Source organism: Orycteropus afer, unplaced genomic scaffold (genome assembly GCF_000298275.1).
Source record: "Orycteropus afer afer isolate SDZICR_OR568_19922 unplaced genomic scaffold, OryAfe1.0 scaffold00006, whole genome shotgun sequence".
Lineage (NCBI taxonomy): Eukaryota > Metazoa > Chordata > Mammalia > Tubulidentata > Orycteropodidae > Orycteropus > Orycteropus afer.
The window spans coordinates 8,084,973-8,105,349 of NW_006921593.1; the positions used below are offsets into that span (position 1 = coordinate 8,084,973).

Below are 20,377 nucleotides of genomic sequence, written 5' to 3' on the forward strand. Positions count from 1 at the left end.
ATAGAAAAATGATTCTCTAAGCCTCAGCTCCAGATCTCACTCTTCTCAGCAGAGGCCACGGCTGTTGGGGTTTGGTGCATATTCTTCTGACATTTCCTAACTGGATGTGCTGGGCGTGTTCATTTTTAATTTGAAAGGTCCTGCTAACCTACTTTCCAAAGGACTTTGCCCATTTATGGTTCAACCAACAGTATACGCCCGCTCCTCACTTACCAACATGGTTAAAACAAAACAAAAAACCAACCAAACTCACTACTATCAAGTTGATTCCGACTCATAGTGATCCTTCCTTGGGTTTCTGAGGCAGTATCTCTACAGAAGTAGATTGCGCAGTCTTCCTTCTGGTTTAAACCACCAGCCTCCTAGTTAGCAGTCAAATGCCTTAGACACTATGCTGCCAGAGCTCCCTCGATATGGTTAGGTTCCCCATACCAGGTCATTATGTGAAAATGGAGGATGACTGCATCATTGCATAGCTGCCAAATTGCATCCATACAGAACTGCCGAATTTCATCAGTACGTAACTGCCAAATCTCATCATTCTGTAACTGCCAAATTTCCTCATTGCATAACTGCCAAACCACTGAGAATCATGGTCCAGCCAAGGTGACACATAACCTTAACCACCACAGCCAGCGTGGCTCTGATCTTGTACCCTGGTGTTTGTTTCTGCCTGATGTGCATAGTTAATGCACGTAATAGCCAGAAAGTAGTTTTGTGCTGCTGTTTTAAATGCAAGGAGCTAGAAGGGGACCTTGGCCGTGTGCTGTAGGCTGTGTGGACAGGGAGTGGTTTCACTGCCTCCCCTTTGCAGTCCTGGGCTCTGCCTCTGAGCTCGCATCTTTGCCCAATGTGAAGGGAGTCTGCTCTTTGGTAGGACACATGCCGAGCGTGGTCATGTCCCTCCTGTGCATAAACCTTTGATTGACATCGTGCCTTCCCACGACTGGAAGGTGAAGCCTGGATTTGATGAACTGGCTTCGGAATACCTCGTTAGCAGCTGTTTCTTCACCCAGACACTCCCTCCAACACCCCTTTCTTTTGCGGGGCAGGCCGCCACACTGTTTCTCCCCTGTGTTTGCACATGCTAGCCTTTTTGCCTGGAAAGTTTGTGCCTCCCGCCATCTCTCCCTTTGCAGGCCCTCACGTGGGAATGTCCTACCCAGGCTTCCTGGCCCACATCAAACCTTGTCTCCTTTGGGGAAACTTCCCTGATGCCCCATTGATCTCTTTGCAGCCAGAAGTGAGCCCCAGAGTGGTCTGCGGCAACCCCTCATGACATTCATCATTCTGAATCATAACTGCGATTTATGTACCATTTCTCATATGGAGCTGTTAGCTCTTCCAGGGCAACTGTGAGTTTTTTAAATTTCAGTATGGTCGGCACTTTGCTACGTCCGTAATTGATGTTTCAAGCTGGTAAATGTCACAGTAAAGCTAATATTGCTGGATGTTATTGATATGTTTGTCCTTTGGTGTGTTACAAATGAAGACCCAGGGTTTTTTGTTTTCTTTTCTTTTTGTTTGTAGGCAGATACAAGGTTGTCTTAGTTACCTAGTAGTACTCCCATAGTAGAAATACCACAAGGGAGTGTCTCTCAAGAACAGAGGCTTATTTTCTCGTTGTCTGGAGGCTGAGTCCAAATCAGGAAATCGGCCATGTTGGTCCCTTCTCTGAGAGTCTCTTCTAGTTTCTGGTGTCTCCTTGGCGTCCTTCCATGTGTGTCGCATCCTGTGTGTCTCTGGGTCTTTTACTCGTTTTGTAATTCAGAAGTGATTAGGTTTAGAACCCCACTGCTCTGGTGAAAAGAGCCCTGGTGTTGCATTGGTTAAGTGCTCAGCTGCTGACTGAATGATCAGTGGTTCAAAATTAGCAACCATTCCATGGGAGGAAGATGAGGCAGTCTGCTTCTGTAAAGATTTGCAGCCTTAGAAACCTAAGGGACAGTTCTACTCTGTCCTATGGGGTCACTATGAGTTGGGATTGACTCAATGGCAATGGGTTTGGTTTGATTTTTGCTGTGGTATGACCTCATTAACATAACAAAAAAAAAAGTTTCCAGACAGGGTCATTGTCTTGGTTCTCTAGTGTTGCTATAACAGAAATATCACAAGTGGGTGGCTTTGACAGTTACTTTCTTAAAATCTAGGAGGCTGGAAGTCCAAGTTCTGTGTGCCAGCTCTAGGCCCCCGGGGTGAAGGTCCCTTGACCTTGGGCTTCATTCAGCCCTGTCTTTTGTTCCAGGCTTCCTGGAGAAGTGAAAGGCTTTTTCTGATTCACACAGCTGCTGTCTGCCGAGGCTGACGAACCCAGTATCAACAGGCAAAACAACGCAGTTGACAGGAAACACGGCCGGCCCCTGGTCATCCAGATGTACCAAAAAGCTGCAGACCTTCCTCTATACTTCCCCATTATACACTGGGAGCAGGCCACACCTCAAAGGCACTTGAGGTGCTTACAGCAGATTCCACCTTGGAGTTCATCGCGGCAGATCCCAGCTCATCACGGGGACTAACTGCATCCAGCTGCCGGGATACTCATAGTCATGGCCCAGCCAAGTTGACACAACTGTAACTATCACAGTCATTTATATAGATACCAAAAAAACCCCACTAAGCTGAACTGCCATCAAGTCGATTCTGCCTCATAGTGACCCCTTTTGGGTTTCCAAGGCAGTAAATCTTTATGGAAGTAGATTGCCCAGTCCTTCTTATGTGAAATGGCTGGTGTGTTTGAACCACCAACCTTTTGATTACCAGTCAAATGCCTTAGGCACTATGCCACCAGAGCTCCTTATATAGAGATACAGAGGTTAGGATTTCAATATGCAGGGGCTCTGGTAGCATAGTGGCTAAAGCACTTGACTGCTAACCAGAAGGCTGGCGGTTCAAACCCACCAGCCACTCCTCGGAAGGAAGGTTGGGCAATCCTACTTCCGTAGTGATACTGCCTCGCAAACCCAAGGAGGGGTCGCTATGAGTCGGGGCCGACTCAATGGCACATAACAACAACAACAACAACAACATTGGGGGACGCAATTCCATGTGTGCAGAGTTCCATGTTAAAATCAAGGAGTGGGCACCCTTCTGTCATGATAGGCGTAGCAACATTTTTATAATGCTCAGCTTCCTGGGAGTCTTCTCTCTCCTGGCTCTTGCCAGTGGGGTGCAAAATATTTAGAATTAAATAAGGTCACCGTCCCTGAGCAAGGTGAGCTGCTTCTCCAGTGATGGGATGTCACCATTTATGGAGCCTACAGTCTGAGGATGAGAAGAGTGATGCTGGGGCCAAAGGATTCAAGTTGTGTTGTTAGGTGGCATCTTGTCGGCTCCAACTCATAGCAACCCCATGTCCAACAGAATGAAACACTGCCCGGTTGTGTGCTATATTCTTGCTATACTTGAGGTCATCATTGCAGCCACTGTGTTAATCCATTTTGTTGAGGGTCTTTCCTTTTTTTGCTGACCCTCTACTAAGCAGGATATCCTTCTCTGGGAACCGGTTCCTTCTGACAACATAGGTGAGATGAAGTCTGGCCGTTCTCACTTCTAAGGAGCATTCTGGCTGCACTCTTCCAAGGACAGGTCTGTTCAGTCTGCAGTCCTGGTATTTTCAGTATTCTACCACAATTTGAAGGTGTCAGCTCTTCTTTGATCTTCCTTATTCATTGTCCATCTTTCACATGCATATGAGGCAATTGAAAATACCATGGCTTGGGTCTTCCAAGTGACCTCTTTGCTTCTTAACACTTTAAAGAGATCTTTTGAGTAGAAATATTTATTATCACCACTGGAGCTCTTGCCTGTTGTATCTGTGAACAGTTCGGTATCTTGCACTCCAGCCCAGCATGTGAGGAATTGAGTCTGTGTAGCAGTCTCCAGATTAGCACAAGGCCTGGCCATAATGGAATTTACTAGCCTGAGGAAGGTTGAAAAGAATCCGAACTCATGGTTAGTGACATATGTCTGCAGATGGCACATGTGGCAGGGAGAACTCCACAGAACGCTGAGAACCCATGGAAATGGGATTAAGGATGATGGAAAGTGTTCTTCATAATCATCTTCCTTGAGCAGAAGTATACATTTGGTTGCAAGAATCATTAGGTTATTTTCTAAATGCCTGTTAAGGAGCCCTGGTGGTGCAGTGATTAAGTGCTTGGCTGCTAACTGAAAGGTCAGCAGTTCAAATCCACCAAACACTCCTTGGGAAAAACATGTGACAGTCTGCTTCTGTAAAGATTTACAGCCTTGGAAACCCTAGAGGGAAGTTCTACTCTGACCTATAGGGACATTATGAGGCAGAATTGACTCAACAGCAGTGGGTTTGGGATGAACCCTGATGCCTGGCAAGACCATTTGGAACGTTCAGTTTCTTTATAAAATGCTCAGCCTTGGCTAACACTTATAACTGTATATGGTAGTTTGATAACCTTCAAAAATTGGGATGTAGCTGTAGCTAACTTAATTCTTAAACAAGGTTAGGGGTCCCTGAGTGGTATAAATAATTAAGACACTCCACTGTTCACCAGAAGGCCTACCTAGAGGCACCTGGAAGAAAGCTTTGATGATCTACTTCCAAAAACATCAGCCATTGAAAAGCCTACAGTGCAGAGTTCTTCCCTGACACACAGGGTCACCATGAGTAGGACTCAACCTGCTGGCAATTGGTTTCTAATTTTTTTTTTAGTACTTTCATTTTATCTTTAAGTTTCTTCAGCTCTTTCAAAGCTACATGCTGGCAAACAAAAGAAGGCTTACAAGGAAATGATTGATTTTGTGTTTGTTGTATAAGCTTATCATTTAATAGCTTCTGGGTAGAAAGAAAAGTTGGAAGTCCTCATCCATGGGGTTCACGTTTGTTGTCTAGGATGGTTGTGTAAGGTCAGGCCATGTCATCTTTCTGCGTATCTGCACTTGAAATGTTAAAACAGTGGTGATTCTAATTCTGACTCAGCATCCTATCTCCAACTACACCAGGGGACACGCTGTGGGGTGACATGGTGTGTCTCTTAGTCATGCCAATTGATGTCATGCCTATGTGAACATCTAAGGGTGTTTAGTCAAGCATTACATCTCCCTTAAATTCTGCGCTGTGGTTCTGTCATCCATGAATTAATCCAAACTGATGTGTTTTACTGTGTTGTAAGAAATAAGAAAAAAAGAAGTAGAAAGAAACAAGGAAAATTATTTGTAATTTCACCATAAAATGACATTTTATTATTATTTTTTTTTAAATTTGGATTTCTTTTATTAGTCAGGTTCTATGAATTTTCGTGTGTGTATTAGTCATTTCTTTTATTCACTGAGTTGTGTGCCCATATCTTTGTCTAACAATGTTCTTTGGGTTTTCATTATTGAATAGTATCAGATATTTTATAATTATTGTGAATGATATTTTGCAGTTTGTTGTGTTTTTGAAATTATTTTTGATGATTGTTGTTGTTATTTGCCATCGAGTCGGACCTGACTCATAGCGACCCCTCCTTGGGTTTCCAAGGTGGTATCACTACAGAAGTAGATTGCTCAACCTTCCTTCCGAGGAGTGGCTGGTGGGTTTGAACTGCCAACCTTCTGGTTAGGAGTCAAGTGCCTTAGACACTATGCTACCAGAGCTCCTTTTTGATGATTAGAAGCATGCAATTATTATTAAGCTATTACTTTTCAAGTTGGAAATTCTTCATAGTGTGAATATCCACTTATATTTTAGTTTTATTTTCCTTATATTTGGAATCCTAAGTGTAGCTTTTTTTATCTGAGGATTATTTTGAAGTGTGTTTTAAAGGGAATCTCTTTTTTTCCCCCAATTGAAAGACTATAGTCCCAACACCATTTATTGAATCATTCTTCCCTTACCATTGGGTTGCTGGAACCTTTTTGGCATTTACTAAATTCCCTAAGAGAATCTGTTTCTGGTCTCTTGGTTCCTTTCTTACTTGTTAGCATTATAGGAACAATCTATTGGATTTTAATATCATATATGTTTCTAGTTTTCCTTAATGATCTTTTTTTACTTATTCTTACCCATTTAGTCTTTCAGGTCAAATCCTGAAATCATTTGTCAAGTGCTAAAACTAGTTCCATAGGAATCTTTTAAGAAGTGATACTTCTGTTGTTGTTGTTACGTGCTGTTAAGTTGTCTCTGACTCATAGCGCCCTGTGCACAGCAGAACGAAACACTGCCCGGTCCTGTGCCAGCCTCATGATCCTTGCTATACGTGAGCCCATCGTTACAGCCACTGTGCCTGTCCATCTCGTTGAGGGCCTTCCCCTTCTTTGTTGACACTTCACTTTACCAAGCATGATACCCTTCTCCAGGGAATGGTTTTCCCTTGTTCTGCTCAAACGACTGCCTCTTGGTCTATATATAGGTTCCTTATGAGTACAATCAAGTGTTGTGGAATTCTCATTCTTCTCAGTGTTGTCCACAATTTGTTATGATCCACCCAATCAAATGCTTTTGCATAGTCAATAAAACACAAGTAAACATCTTTCTGGTATTCTTTGCTTTCACCTAAGAACCATCTGACATCAGCAATGATATCCCTCGTTCCACAACCTCTTCTGAATCCAGCTTGCATTTCTGGAAGCTCTCTGTCAATATACTGCTGCAACCATTTTTGAATTATCTTCAGTAAGATTCTACTTGCATGTGATATTAATGATACTGTTCTATAATTTCTACATTCTGTGGGAGCACCTTTCTTTGGAGTGGGTACAAATATGGATTTCTTCCAGTCGGTTGGCCAGGTATCTGTCTTCTAAATCTCTTGGCTTAGCCGAGTGAGTGCCAGCAGGGCATCTGTTTGTTGAAACCTCTCAGTGGGTATTCTGTCAATTCCTGGAGCTTTGTTTTTCACCAGTTCCTTCAGTGCAGCTTCAACTTCTTCCTTCCATAGCATTGGCTCTTGATCATATGCCACCTTCTGAAATGGATGAACATCAACCAGTTCTTTTTGGTACAGTTACTCTGTGTATTCCTACCATCTTCTTTTGATGTTTCCTGCATCATTCAATATTTTGCCCATAGAATCTTTCAGTATTGCAACTCAAGGCTTAAGTTTTTTCCTCAGTTCTTTCAGATTGAGAAATGCCAAGTGTGTTCTTCTCTTTTGATTTTCTAACTCCAAGTCTTTGCACCTTTCATTATAGTAATTGGCTTTGTCTGCTCGAGCTGCTCTTTGAAATCTTCTGTTCAGCTCTTTTATCTTGTCATTTCTTCCATTTGCTTTAGCTACTCTCTGCTCAAGGACAAATTTCAGAGTCTCTTCTGACATCTGTTTTGGTCTTCTCTTCCTTTCTTGTCTTTTTAATGACCTCTTGCTATCTTCATGGATGATGTTCTTGATGTCATCCCATAATTCCTCTAGTTTTCGCTCATTTGTGTTCAGTGCATCAAATCTATTCTTTAAATGGTCTCTAAATTCAGGAGGGATATTATCAAGGTCATATTCTGGCTCTCGTGGACTTGTTTGAATTGTCTTCAGTTTTATCTTGAACATGCATATGAGCAGTTGATAGTCTGTTGCACAGTCAGCTCCTGGCCTTGTTTTGGCCGAAGATATTGAAGTTCTCCATTGCCTCTTGCCACAGATGTAGTCAGTCTCATTCCTGTGTATTCCATCTGGTGAAGTCCATGTATATAGACATCACTTATGTTGTTGCAAAGGTATTTGCAATGAATAAGTTGTTTGTCTTGCAAAATTTTGTCATGCGATCTCCAGCATTACTTCTTTCACCAAGGCCATATTTTCCAACTACCAGTAACTCTTCTTTGTTTCCAACTTTTGCATTCCAGTCACCAGTGATAATCAACACAACTTGATTTCATGTTTGGTCAATTTCAGACTGCAGAAGTTGGTAGAAATCTTCAACTTTCTCATCTTTGGAGTTGGTGGTTAGTACATAAATTTGAGTAGTTGTAGTATTAACTGGTCTTCCTTGTAGGTGTATGGATATTATCCTATCACTGCCAGCATTGTACTTCAGGACAGATCTTGAAACACTCTTTGTGACGATGAATCCCACACCATTCTTCTTCAATTTGTCATTCCCCGCATAGTAGATCATATGATTGTCTGATTCAAAATGGCCAAAACCAGTCCATTTCAGCTCATTAATGCCTAGGATATTGATCTTTATGCATTCTATTTCATTTTTGACAACTTCCAATTTTCCTAGATTCATACTTCGTACATTCCTTGTTCCAATTATTAATGGACGTTTTCATCTGTTTCCACTCATTTTGAGTCATACCACATCAGCCAATGGAGGTCCCGAAAGCTTTACCCTATCCATATTTTCAAGGTCATCTCTACTCTGAGGAGTCAGCTCTTCTCCAGTCAAATTTTGAGAGCCTTCTGACCTGATGGGCTCATCTTCTGGCACCATATTGGACAGTGTTTCAGGGCTATTCATAAAGTTTTCCAGTAATATATCAGACAGTGTTTCTCTGCTATTCATAACGTTTTCTCTGGCCAGTTGTTTGAGAAGTGGATGGCCTCTTCCTTCTTCCGAGGCTGTCTTAGCCTGGAAGCTTCACTGAAACCTGTCCGCCCTGCTGCCATTTTGCAATGCTGGTGGCATGTTTTAAATTATAAAATAATACAGGTTTAGTATAGAAAGCTGGAGACCAACACAGTGAAGTATAAAGGAATAGCAAAAGCCCTTAAAACTCTCTTCACTCAGACCCTCCTTGATAAATAATCCCTTCTTTCTTCCAGAGGCTTTGGAGTCAGGTAGATTGGAGTTGAAATTTGGCTCTGTTTATCACTCACATGACTGGTTACTCTGAGTCTCAGTTCTCTTATCTGCAGAATGAGGGCACGTTGATTTTGGCTCATTGCGGAAATTGGTGAGATGAGTGGACACTGTAAAGTTGTTAGCATGGGCCTGGCCCGTGGGGGGGCGGCACTCAAAGATGCATGCATGTCCTGCTGGAAGTCAGCTTCTCACTCTGCGTCTTCTATCTCCCCCGGGACCATTAGGCTAGCCCAGTGCTTCTCATGGGAATGTCTGAGGGCAAGAGGGCAAGAGAACCCCTCTTGAGGCTCATGCTTGGAGCTGTTGCACAGCACTGTACCAGTCAGAGCCAGTCATCTGGGTAAGCCCCGATTCAAAGGATGGGGAATAGACGCTGCCTGTTTAGCGGGAAAATGTACATAGTCACATGGCAAAGGACATGCGTGCAGGGAGGGGTGAAGGAGCAGGGCCATTGGCGCGTTTTGCCACACGTTGAAGAGCCTGGTGGCATAACAGGTAGGTGTTCGGCTGCTAACCAAAAGGTTGGTAGTTCAGGTTCCCCCCCCCCCATTGGTTCTGTAGGAGAAAGACCTGAGGATTGACCTGTTCCCGTAAAGATTACAGCCAAGAAAACCTACGGGGCAGTTCTGCTTTGTTAACATGGAGTAACTATGAGTCAAAACTGACCTGACGGTCCTCAACAACAACAAAGAAACAAAACATACACACGTAAAACAAAACTAAACAAAACTGTTGCCATCCAGTGGTTTCTTAGTCTCCATAACCTTCTGTTTCAGAGCAGAACTGTGCCCTCTAACCTTCTGTTTCAGAGTAGAACTGCACCTGGTAGCATTTTCAACAGCTGTGATCTGTCAGACATAGAGTGCCAAGCCTTGCTCTTGAGGTACTTCTAGTTGGATTCAAACCACCAACCTTCCAGTTCGTAGCTGAACACTTACACATTTGCACCAGCCAGGGATGCCATGCAGTATAAAGAGCATTTGCTAACTTGCTTCCGGAGTTTCAGGGGAGGGAGAGGGCAGTGTGTGGCCGACGTAGTTACGCGGGGCCAGGTTAGGTCTGTAGGAGCTGGTGTGTTGGGGGAGACCATCTGCAGGGGAGACATTCTGTGGGGAGGTAACAATAAAAATAACAAGGATGCAATGGCGACCCAGACGTGGGAATAAACAAGTGTGTTTTCAGGGTCAATGTTATTGAAAAGATGGGCTCAACTGACCAGTTTGGCTAGAGCACTAAAAAGAGAAATAGCTATTTTGGTAATAAATTTCACATTTCTGGGCTGATGTTATCAAGCAACAACCTTTAGAACCAGAGAGGGGCTCTGGGAGGGACAGGGGACACAGGAGATGTTGGCTGAGAGGAGAAGGTTTTATGGCCTTTGGTTTCTGTGACGACTCCTGTCGGCCACCTGTTGCATCTGCTGGGCCTTGAAATACGAGTGTTTATTATTTCCAGTTTACATCATTTCCTAATGTATTTTTGTCCCTTCTGGAGCTGTTGGGGCTGTCCACTCTCATTGTGCTCAACCTTAGAAAGGTTATAGGACAAATACTATGTAGGCAATCATTTAGGAGGCATTTTCTTGTGCCTGAAGCTTGCTGAGATTTTCTTAGCTGTGACCTGAAACTGTCTGCATTAATTTACCCTTAATTGTTTGGAGAAATTTTGTATCTGAGCTGCTGCTTAATAAAACTGCAGGGTTTGTTTCTTCTTCTTTTTTTCAATCCTCAGTTGAAAGCAGCAAGATGAAGGTATGGTCCATCACACCCAGATGGGTTCATCTCCTGAACTGATCATCAGAAGGGTGTTCCCTAATGTGCATGCATGTGTGTGTCCATGTGCATGTGTGTGTCCATGTGCATGCGTGTGTGTCTGCCCTTCTTGTTGGAGAAAGCAGTGCTGTGCAGGAACTGTGGTCAGAATGGAGGGGAAAAGAAGGATCCATCCCTTTTGCTTAAAAAAGCTTCTAGAGAGAGAGAGGGACAAGTCTGTCTGCCACCTGGCCAGGAGAGACCTGAGATTTTCCGTCCTTGGAAAGGTAACTCTTCATGACTCAAGAGAGAAAGTCTTCCTAGGGAGGCATGGGGCCAGTAGGTAATAAGTCCAAGAATCAAAAATGGCTTGGAGAACATTCCAGAATAAATGTTTATAGGAACCAGGCTGGCAAAGAAGGTATAGAAGATTTGTTGACCTTGCAGTGCTTGTAAACAGAGGCTGAGCCAGTCGCTGGCCTGTGACTAGGGCGTGGGGTGGCCCGGTGAGAATGGTGCCCTCTGATGTTTGTTGTGTGGCCCAGTGCTTGGTTCATCCCCTCCAGCAGTGCTTGTGGGGGGCTAGTGTTGTTGTTGGCTGTTGTGGAGTTGCCCCAACTCATGGCCAACCCATGAACCACATAATGTAACACTCTGCCATCTCCCTCGTGAGCGGCTGTGGATGGAACTCTTGCCATAGATTGAAATGTGTTCCCCACAGTATGTGTTGTAAATCTTTACCCCTGTGCCTGTGGATGTAATTTCCTCCAGGAATAGGGTTTTCTTTGTTATGCTGATGAGGCTGTATTCCTGTCTGCAAAAAGGGCAAGGAGGCCACATGTTCTGACCTCCTATAATCCCACAAGAGGAAGACAGAATCACCATCAATAGCCCAAGGCCTATTCCTGCCAGGCCAGACATGCTGCCTCTCTCCAGCCCTTTCTCCAACCCTTCCTCCCAAAGCACCCACCACCTCTTTTCTGGGTTCGATAATTCGCTGCAGTGGCCACACAGAGCTCACAGATTATGAGGTTTATTAGGGAAGCGCCACAGGTTACAATTCAAGTTCAGGAAAAATGCTCAGTCTCTCTCCCAGCCCACTGTAGTCTCTCACAGTCTCTCTCCCAGCAGTGCATGTCCCTCGGTGTCTTACTCAGCAGTGTGTATCTCTTGCGTCTCTTTCCCAGCAACGCGTGTCTCAGGAGCACGTGTCTCTTTCAGCAGCACGTCTTCCTCAACCAGCAGTCAGAGAGAGTTCTGCCTCTAGGAGGCCTCCTTTTGAGCCTGGCAGGGTGGTCAAACTAGCCAGTCATAGCATCAGAACTCTAAACACCTGAGAGAGAGTGGGCACCTCCCAGAACATTGTTTTGTGCCACTCCCAACAGAAATACTCCAGGTGGACAACTTCAGTAATCAGGAGCTCCTCAGTTGCTCATAGAAAATCCCATCTTGGAGTTTACAAAGACTTATGGGTAGAAAAGCCACACTAAGTAATTTACTACACCACAGTGTCCATGCATCTTCAGCCAATCAATTTTGAGATGAGAAAAGAGCCAATCGGGCACAGAAGGCAGCAGGCCACCACTTGAAGATCCCCAAGGAACCAAGGAAGAGAAGCTGAAAAGAGGTGAGGACCTTTCTCCAGAGCAGACAGAGCCTTCTCCTAGAGACAGCAACCTGAATTCAGGCTTCTCGTCTCCTACACTGTGAGACGATACATCTCCCTTCGTTGAAGCCACCCTCTCTGCTAGTTCTGTTACAGCAGCACTGAGTGCAGCCAGAATGCTCCTTGGAAGTGAGGATGGTGAGATTTCGTCTCCAGTACTTCGGACCTGGTATCAGGAGGGACCAGTCCCTGGAGGAGGAGGTCATGATTGGTAGAGGGGCAGCAAAAAAGAAGATGACATTCCTCCATGAGATGGAGGGGCCCAGTGGCTGCAGCGATGGGCGGAAATGTGGCCACGGTTGTGAGGATGGCACAGGACTGGGCGATGTTGCGTTCTGTTGTACCTGCCGTTGCCCTGAGCTAGAAACCACTCAGCAGCACCTAACCACGGCCACGAGAAGAAGCTGAGACACCTTGTGATTTTTGGCAGTTAGTCTGCAAGCTCTGCTGAAACCTGTTCAGCATCAATCACAAGAGGTTGACAGACGGGTGATGGCTCTGGATGAGGCACGTTGGCCGGGAATTGAACCCAGGTCTCTTGCATGGATGTCGAGAATGCTACCACTCCACCACCACCACCCCCATCGGAAGCCAATGAATAGTACAGACTCAGTACCCAGAAAGCCAACACAAACTCATCCACCCACAACAGCATGCATTCAGTTTCTGACGATTTCCCTGGGGCTCCTTGGACCCCAACGTACAAAGCCATGCCTGCGGGAGACCGACTCTTGATTTATGCAAATCGCCCCAATGTGACAATAGGTGGGACATATGTGGACTCACATGCCAGAGTAGGCATTGGTCCAGGACATGACTCCGTGTGGCACTGAGATGCTGAGATGATGTGGAAACTGCAGAGCTCACCCTGAGAAATCAGACCACCTGGCAAAGTATGCATTTCCCTTAGGACATGCTTCTGAAAGGGGGCCTTGGACATCTCAGCCGCTCAGCCCCTGCTCCGCTGAGTTCTGCAAGGCTTGCTGTTGCTAAAAATGATCCTACTCCTTCTTAGGGTTCTGGGGGAGGCTTGCTGTGGAGGGAAGAGAAAAGGGAGTACTGGGCTGCATAATGCACTTGACCCAAATTGCTTTCGCAGTCTGAGCCCTGATGAGTAAATCCAGGGAGAGAGACGGTAATACAGTTGTGTTCAGGGTGGCGTCTTTTAGGTGTTGGAGTGCCACTGCCGAAGCTCTCATCACGGGAGGAAATCAGTGATAACCTTCATCATTAGAAGAGCAGAGGGCTGATAGGGAAGGAAGCAGGCGCTTCATTTGTTTGTTCAGTAACCATTTATCTGCCGCGCCCTGTGCTAGTCTCTGGGGAAGTAAAGGGAATAAGACGAGCTTGCTGCATGTACTGCCACTGTACCACCACGGTGTTAACGTGTGGTCCTGGGGTGGCTTGCATGTTGCTGTGACACTGGCAGCTATGCCAGTGAAGTTTCCCACACCAGGAGGGTCACCTATGGAGGACAGGTTTCAGCAGAGCTTCCAGACAGAGATAGACTGGGAAGAAGAGTCCAGTGATCTCCCTCCAAGAATTAGCTAGTGGAAACCTCTGGATCCCAGCTTGCTCTCTTTGGCCATGTCATCCAGGGGGATGATAAGAGCAGTCGCTCAGGGAGGACATCGTGTTTGTGAAGTAAAGAGCCACCAAGGGCATGAGAGACCCTCGGTGCGGTGGATTGGCCCAGTGGCCACAACAGCAAATGTGAACATGCTGGGATTCTGAGGGTGGTACAGGATGGGCAACACCGTGGGTTAGAGCTGTCTCCATGGCAGCCAACAACAGTGAGAACACAAGATGTTCAAGGGGAGATGGCTAGTGGGAAGCTGGCGCTTGGATAGGATCCAGGCTGAAGGTGTGGGTTTGGAAGCTATCAGCGTTTGGGTTATAGTTGGAGCCATAGGTTTGGATGAGGTCACCGAGGACGAGTGCAGGAAGCAAGAATAGCAGAAGGCGGCACTTTAAGGAATTTTGGAGTTTAGAAGACCAGTAGTAACAAGACAACCTGTGAAGCAGACAGGACGAGTAGCTAGGACAGATCACCTGGGAGAAAAGTCAGAGGTAGGGTTAGAGGACTAGACAACGTCTCAGGATCCCAAAGTATAAGGTCCCTATGAAGAGGGGGCAGCAGTGTCCAACACTGCCAAAATGAGTCCAGTGTGAAATTGGGACGTTGCCATTAATTCTCGCCACAGACATATCGCTAGGAACTTTAAGAGCAGTTTCAGTGGAGCAGGGTAAATCGTGTTAGCTGCCGTCAGCTTGGCGCCCAGCTCATGGTGGCCCCGTGCACAGTAGAACAAAACACTGCCTGGTCCCGTGCCATCCCCCTCCTTGGTTGCAAATCAGACCATTGTGATTGACAGGCTTTTCATTGGCTGGTTTCTCTGAACTGGATCTCCAGGCTTTTCTTCCTAGTCCCTCTTGGTCTGGAAATGCCACTGAACCTTGTTCAGCATCTTTGCAACATGCAACCCACCACTGACTGTCAGATCACGGCTACACGGGAGGTGCACTGGCTGGGAATCAAACCCACGTCTCTGGATGGAAACGGACAATTCCATTTGATGCACATGGTTAATACACTCAGCTGCTTACCAAAGGTCGGACGTTCAGGTCCACCCAGACACTCCTCAGAAGACAGCCCCGGAGACCTGCTTCTGAAAAGTCAGCCCTTGAGAACCCTACGAGCAAGGTCTGTTCCAACACGCGTGTGGCCACCACGCATCAGAATTGACTTGACAACCACTAGTTCTATTTGTTTAGCTATTTCTTGTTTGGAGGATGATGGAGGAAATGGAGCATTCTAGAAAGGGAAGAAGACTGTTGCCTCAGACCCTGCCTGGAAAGGCAGTCGGGGTGCTTGGCTCCCACGTGTGCCAGTATCAGTGGAAAGGGTGAATGTGAACATGTCTCCAAGCCATAATTTCTCATGTTTCCTCCTTGGATAGTGACCACCCTCAGAATAGTCAGGGAGTGTTTTTTCTGACTTGGTTCCTGTTCAGTTGGAGTTGCTGCCATTCCCCTCCTCATTTCCCTCCATTTTGCCTCCCGGAGCTGGGATCTTGGAGAATGATTGGCAGAGAGAATGGGACACTGATGGAACAGAGACCCTATTGTCTGCAGGGAAGAGTCTTCAGTAGGGAACTCACTGAGGTGTGTTCGTGGAGACTCTGAAGATGAAAATGATTCAGCCTGCTATGAATTCGCAGTGCTGACATGAGTCTGTGGTCCCAGGACCTGGCTCTTAACTGTCCAGGCTTTCAACAGGCTTAGAAAGATTGCATCCACAAGCCCTGAAATTAAGAAGAAAGGACCCCAGTGCCTTCCTTGTGTTCCGTTTGCTGTGTTCCCCTGTGTCCCTGGCCAAGCCAATCTGATCCGTCTCTCCAATCAGCTCACCTGCTCTCTCCCTGAACTCCACCCCCCTTGGCTCATCCATTACATCTGCTGCAGGGATGTCCACTTGGCACTTGGCATTCACTGCCTCGTGTTACAAATGGCCTTGTTACATGGGTTTAATGTGCTTTACTGTCACATCCTGAAACTCTCAGTTACAGAGCGCACAGCTCAAGCTCTGGGGTGTTTAGTAACTGCTCCCTGCTCTTGGGTGGGGCATGTGTTGGGGCAGAAACCTATGGGTGTCATTGCACCCAGGGCCAAAGTTGAGGTGAGCAGCCAGGAAGGCCCTGCTGGTTGCCTGGCACAGTGATAGGTCAGGTGAGCTGAGCGTACCTGGCACGGATGGGTCAGGTGAGCCGAAGGATATGGTAAACCCAGAGGAGCCATGGGAGGGGAGTTTTTGCCTTAGGAGGGACCTGGGGACAGACAGCCAGGGAGTAAGGGCAGGAGCTCAGGTCCTAGGATGTCTGTCCTGAGCTGGCTCCAGCCATCGCCCTGAGCTCTCACATGGGTGCACCTTTCACACCGGCCTGGGCCTGACTCTGAGCAGAGGTGAGGCTCACCTGAGCTGGCCCAGTGCAGGAGGACCTCAAAGCTGCAGGGGTGGTTAGCAGCAGGACCTTTGCGATGGGTTACCAGTGGCACAGGGCAAGCCTGTTGTCTCTGCCTGGGCCCTTCAGTAAAGAGGCTTCTGACAGCACCCCTGGAGGACACGACTCAAGGACCCCCGCCCAGATCTACAACCTGATGCCAGGAGCGGTGCCTGTGTTTGCACCACCCACATTAGGGAGGTGAGGCTGGCTTCTGCCCACCCATGTCCCATTGAAAGGGACACTCCCACCTGACCTGGGGCAGGAATGCAACCCGTACTTTACCCCCAGTGGGCCAAGAGTATGACATGTCTGGCTCCTAGGTGGACGTTTAGGGCCAGGTTGAGGAAACAGAGGCTCACACAGGTTAAACAGCTTACCCAGGGTCCCCCAGAGAGGAAGTGGCTGAACTGGGAACTGCGTGAGGTTTTTCTGCCGCAGCCACACAGCCTGCCTCACCTAGGCATGACACTGGGAAGAGTGTAAAAGCACACAGGGGTGCTGGTGGTTCAGTGGGAGAATTCCTACCTTCCATGCAGGGGACCTGCGTTCGATTCCTGGTCAGTGCACCTCGTGTGTGTTGTCTGTTTGTGGAGGCTTTTATAATATCGGACAGGTTGAGTGGAGCTTCTGGATGAAGACAGACTAGGAAGAAAGGCTGGTGATGTGTTTCTGAAAGCCCAAGAAAACCCACGGATCACGATGGTCTGATCCACAGCTGATCGCAGGATTGGTGTGGGACTGGGCGGCATTGCCTTCTGTTGTACGTGGGGTCACTGTGAGTTGGGCCCTGACTCAGTGGCAGTTAACAATCACAGAAACCACATGATGTAGTTCACCTGAAGGACCCGGCATTTAAGCTGCGTGATTTAGGTCATGGGACTTCACCTCTCTGTGTCCCAGCTTCCTCATCTGTCAAATGGGGGTGATGATACCGCCTACTTTCTAAGGTCGTTGGGAGGATTCAATGAGATAATACAGTGTATGGGAGATTTATGCTGCTCTGAGGCATAACCAGTAACCCGTTGCTGTGGAGTCAGTTCCCACTCATGGTGTGACCCTATGTGTGTCAGGAGAACTGTGCTCCTTGACATTTTCAGTGTATCACAGGCCTGTCTTCTGAGGTGCCTCTGAGTGAATTCGAACAACTAACCTTTTGAGTGGTAGCCAAGCACATAAGCATTAGGACTACCTATTGACTCAATTATGGTCCCAACTCTGAAGCTGTTCGGAGGAGCAGAGACCCCAGCTCAGAGCACATGGGTGTAGAGCATGTGTGCCGCACACCCACGTGCTCAGGCTGACGCATGAGGGGCTGAGAAACGTGCTGCCACCTCACCAGGCCAAGGGTCACTGCTGGCCTCTGGCCGAGGGGCCGTGGAGGAACCTTCTGGGTGTGCCCAGGAGCCCATAGGCAGCGGTTCTGACCTCGCTGGCAGCCCCCAGAAGTGAATTTACAGCTCCGTGGTAAAAATGAGGCTGCGTGATCAATGGCTTCCTGGGCAGGCTCCTCCAGGAGACACAATGTATATTATAACAAAACTTTATTTTCTTCCAAAAATTGCCTACATGATTAATACAGCCCGACACGGCCCAAGCTGCTCAACATAAAAAACAGCCGTCTTTCTCCCTCGATCTCATTGCTATCCCCCCCTCCCCACACTGTGCACGCGAGGAGAAGAGTAATGCATTAAAACACGCATCTCCATATTCTGTTCTGCTGCTTTTCTGCTTGGTATTTCCTACATGGCTCGGACTGAGCATCAAATAAAATCGTAGGGCTGCCAGACGGAGTCAGAGCTCATTCCGGGTGTCCCTTCGTCTCGTGTGTCCCAGACACCTGGGCAGGCTGGGGCTCTCTGGTCCTGGATGATTAGAATTCAGCCCCTTCTCTCTGTCTCCAGGGATGTGGGGGCTGCAGGATATTAGGAGAGAGGGGCTGCTTGGACTGGTAGTCCTGTCTTTTACCACCAGGAACACTTGTACCGAGCGTTAGGGTGTATTGAGTTAGGAATTAGAGTCCCTGGTGACGCAGATGATTAAGTGCTGGAGTACTAACTGGAAGGTTGGCGGTTTGAACCCACCCAGAGGCACCTCGGAAGACAGGCCTGGTGATCTGCTTCCAAAAGGGCACAGCCTCAAAAACCCAGTGGAGCGGGTCTTCTCTGATGCACATGGGGTTGCCATGAGTGGGAGCCAGCTCAGAGGCAGCAAAAACGATACTGGCATGGGCCCCCCTTGCTTTAGGAAGTGATTTACGAGTGTGTCAGATGTCTTCTCCTGAAATACAAGCTTCGTGAGAGCAGCCACCTCCAGTGCAGTGCTGGGTACTTGGTGGGTTCAGTAGACGTCTTAGCTTGGTCCTGGTGGGTTTGAGCTGCTGACCTTTTGGTTAGCAGCCCCGTGCTTTAACCACAGCAGCACCAGAGCTCCTTGTCTTAGTTTGGGATCTCCTAGAAACAGACCTTGGAAACAAAGGTTAAGTTGTTGTTGTTGTTATTTGCCATCGAGTCAGCCCTGACTCATAGCGACCCCTCCTTGGGTTTCCGAGGCAGTATCACTACGGAAGTAGGATTGCCCCACCTTCCTTCCGAGGAGTGGCTGGTGGGTTTGAACCACCAGCCTTCTGGTTAGCAGTCAAGTGCCTTAGCCACTATGCTACCAGAGCTCCCAAAGGTTAAGTAGAGGTAGTTTATTTGGCCATGAGCCCTCTGTCTGTTTCTCATATTGCTGTGCTTTGCATGTTGCTTAGATGTTGGAAGCTGTGCACTGATAATTTCAAGCACCAGCAGGGTCACCCATGGTGGACAGGTTTCACGTGGAGCTTCCAGACCAAGACAGGCTAGGAAGAAGGGCCTGGTGATTGGCTTCTGAAAATGAGCCAGTAAAACCCTATGGATCACAGAGAAGATTGTCCCAGAGTTGATGTGGGAGGCAAGGACAGCACCTGCAGGAGAGAGCCAAAGGAAGCCTGGGAAGGGAGGGTCCCCCAAAGGCTATGGTGTGTGGATCACTGCTGAGCACAACTGGGGCTGGGCCCCTCCTGCAGAGTTAACCTGCTTCAGGGATGAAGGGACTGGGGCACTTATCCATCACCTCCCAGTGGTCTTTGGGTGAGAGCTGCTGGGAATGGGTTAATTGCCTCCTAAGCCGACAGCAAAGCGGGCTCCAGCCAGGAAACCCTCATGCTGGGAATCAGAAGTCGGGTGCATGGATGCGTGGGCCAGGAGATACCTATGTGTGAAAGATGGATGCTCCTCGTTCAGGCTCAATTTTTTTAAAAATGTACTTTAGTTGTGGAGAATATACACAGCAGAACATAAACAGTCTAACCGTTTCTACATGTTCCATTCAGGGATGTTGATTGCATTCTTCAACTTGTACGGCCATCCTCATCCTCCTTCTCCAAAGTGTTCTTCCCCAGTTAACATAAATGTGTTGCCCTCTAAAGTTCCTTTCTAATCTTTTGAATTATTGTTGTCAGTTTGATCCCAGTAGTTCCTAAAAGGGCCCAGTGCTCAAGGCTAACATTATTTAATTAAGTTAAACTGTTGTTTGCTTTCAAGACTTCAGGGGATATTTTTGGTTTAAAGTTTAAAGATTATAGGGTAGGGGGTTCATCTAGTCTCTATGGCTCCATAAAGTCTGGATTTCATCAAAGTTTGAATTTCTGTTCTACATATTCCCCCTTTTGATCAGGATCCTTTTGTAGACTGTCTGATCAAGACATTTTGTATTGGTTGCCGGGCACCTTCCAGTTCTTCTGGTCTCATGGCAAATGAGGTACTTGTTCATGAAGGTGATTACCTACACATTCCTCCCTAGCTTTTATTCTCACTTCTTAGCTAAGGAGAGACCAAAAGAGAGAACCAGTGATGAGTTCCTCAGGGGATGTGCATGAAGACTTGGCTGGAATTGTTGCCGTGTCTACTGCAGTGCTGGGCCTTCATTTTCCTCACTGATTTCCTTGCTGTTCTCCTCCAGGTGCAAGGAGCTGAAATACTCCAAGGACCTGCCCCAGATCTCCATTATCTTCATCTTTGTGAACGAGGCCCTGTCGGTGATCCTGCGATCGGTCCACAGCGCTGTCAATCACACGCCAACACACCTGCTGAAGGAGATCATTCTGGTGGATGACAACAGTGATGAAGGTATGGGGGCGGCCAACCTGCAGGATGCCTCATAGAGGGGCAAGTGCA

At 47.1% G+C, this 20,377-nt stretch overlaps 1 protein-coding gene across 1 annotated transcript in view; it reads left to right on the top strand.

Annotated features, from left to right (window-relative positions):
- GALNT17 (polypeptide N-acetylgalactosaminyltransferase 17) overlaps positions 1–20,377 on the top strand; it is a 501,273-nt gene that overhangs the window by 237,301 nt on the left and 243,595 nt on the right. Inside the window, exon 3 of the mRNA XM_007940592.2 lies at positions 20,163–20,329. Coding sequence (XP_007938783.1) covers positions 20,163–20,329 — 167 coding nt within the window. The remainder of the gene's footprint in view (positions 1–20,162; positions 20,330–20,377) is intronic.